Below are 1,371 nucleotides of genomic sequence, written 5' to 3'. Positions count from 1 at the left end.
GCTGCCCGACCTCTCGGGCTGGAGCTGCAGTAGCGGCAACAAAGTGAAGACGACCAAGGTACGGCCCCTGGCAGGGTGCTGGGGGGGTCTGGCTCTGCTTCCCCCAGCCTGGAGGCAGCAAAACCCAGGAGACCCTCCCTGGAGAGATCATAGTGGAGCCTGCTTCCCCAGGGCACGTGGCATTTGTGATGCATGCACCAGAGCAGGGGGTGTGGGCTGTGCTGGAGGGGCCGGCGGGGGTAGCACAAAGTCTGAGCGGGTCCCACGGCTTTGCTGGTCGATAACTCACCGAGGAGGCTCGGTGCTGAGGGTGTTGCGTGGCTCAGCCCGCGAGCAGACATGCTGGGGATGTCTCCGTGCGAGCCCAGGGCTGCTCTGCCATCCCGGCTGCCCCCACTGCTCCAGGGCTGCAGGTTGCTCATCCCGGTGGCACAGCCCTGCATCCGTCACTGCTCCCCCGTCCAAGGCAATCATCTGTGACAGAGCGCTACACTGATGATTATTTTCATGGCTTGCTGAATGCCCCAAAGAACAAGGTATAATTAAAATTTTATCAAACTCATTAGTAATTACATATATGCCATGGTTAATCAGTTGCATAATTTTGTAATCATTGTTCACACTGTTGAGTGGAATTATTCCTTAGGCTTTAGTTTTGCTCACCCCGCATCCCCTGCCATAAAATTATCGTATTAAGGGATGTTGATTTTTTTCCAGTATTGCTATTCATTTTGTGCACAGAAAGCACTTTCATGCTCAAGTGCTTTTATGGACGTCCAAGGAGGTTCCTCCGGCCCGGGGCACCCATCGAGTGGAGGTAACTGCAGCACTACATGTAGCTCATTGTCTTTTTCCCATGTGAATACGGTTTATTTTTCCCCCAGTTGCTCATGCAGCCCAAAGCCTCAGCTCTGGCATTGCTGACCTGGGCTCTCGCTGGGGACCATACCGTCTGCAGGACCCCGGGGCTTCTGCTCTCCTCGACAGCAGCCCTGACCTCCACAGCCATCCTCCTAGCACCCCTTCGGGTCCCTTGCCCTCCCCTACATTTTGGAAATGCAGACCTATGTTTTCAGAAGGATTTTGGGTGCCCCGCTGGGAACAGACCGAGGGGGCTGGATTTGCCCCTCCCACTCCCCTCTGCAGACAGGCGCCTGGTGGAAGCTGTAGCCAGAGCGTGGGGTTCACAAACAATCCATAAGCTGAAACTTGGAACGACCATCCCATTGCAAAGAGCAAGTCATGTTTGCCTTCCTGAGGCTGTTCACTGGCCATTCACGGTCAGGGTGAGCGGCTGGGGGTGCTGGGTACCTCACCCACTGCAGAGGGATCGGCTGTCTCCGTTAGCAGGTGCTGCCCCACTCTTCTCTC

At 55.8% G+C, this 1,371-nt stretch overlaps 1 protein-coding gene across 1 annotated transcript in view; it reads left to right on the top strand.

The window, feature by feature from the left end:
* The window catches only part of LOC104511372 (protein FAM19A3-like), a gene marked incomplete at its 3' end in the record, with an annotated part of 15,585 nt that overhangs the window by 7,571 nt on the left and 6,643 nt on the right, over positions 1 to 1,371 (top strand). Inside the window, exon 3 of the mRNA XM_010153959.1 lies at positions 1 to 58. This exon is cut by the window's left edge and continues 2 nt beyond it. Within this exon, the coding sequence (XP_010152261.1) occupies positions 1 to 58 (58 nt within the window). The remainder of the gene's footprint in view (positions 59 to 1,371) is intronic.

The sequence above is a fragment of the Eurypyga helias genome, unplaced genomic scaffold, assembly GCF_000690775.1.
Source record: "Eurypyga helias isolate BGI_N326 unplaced genomic scaffold, ASM69077v1 scaffold11736, whole genome shotgun sequence".
Taxonomy (NCBI): Eukaryota; Metazoa; Chordata; class Aves; order Eurypygiformes; family Eurypygidae; genus Eurypyga; species Eurypyga helias.
The sequence above is the reverse complement of the archived record's forward strand: the minus strand, read 5'-3'. Positions and strand labels throughout refer to the sequence as shown.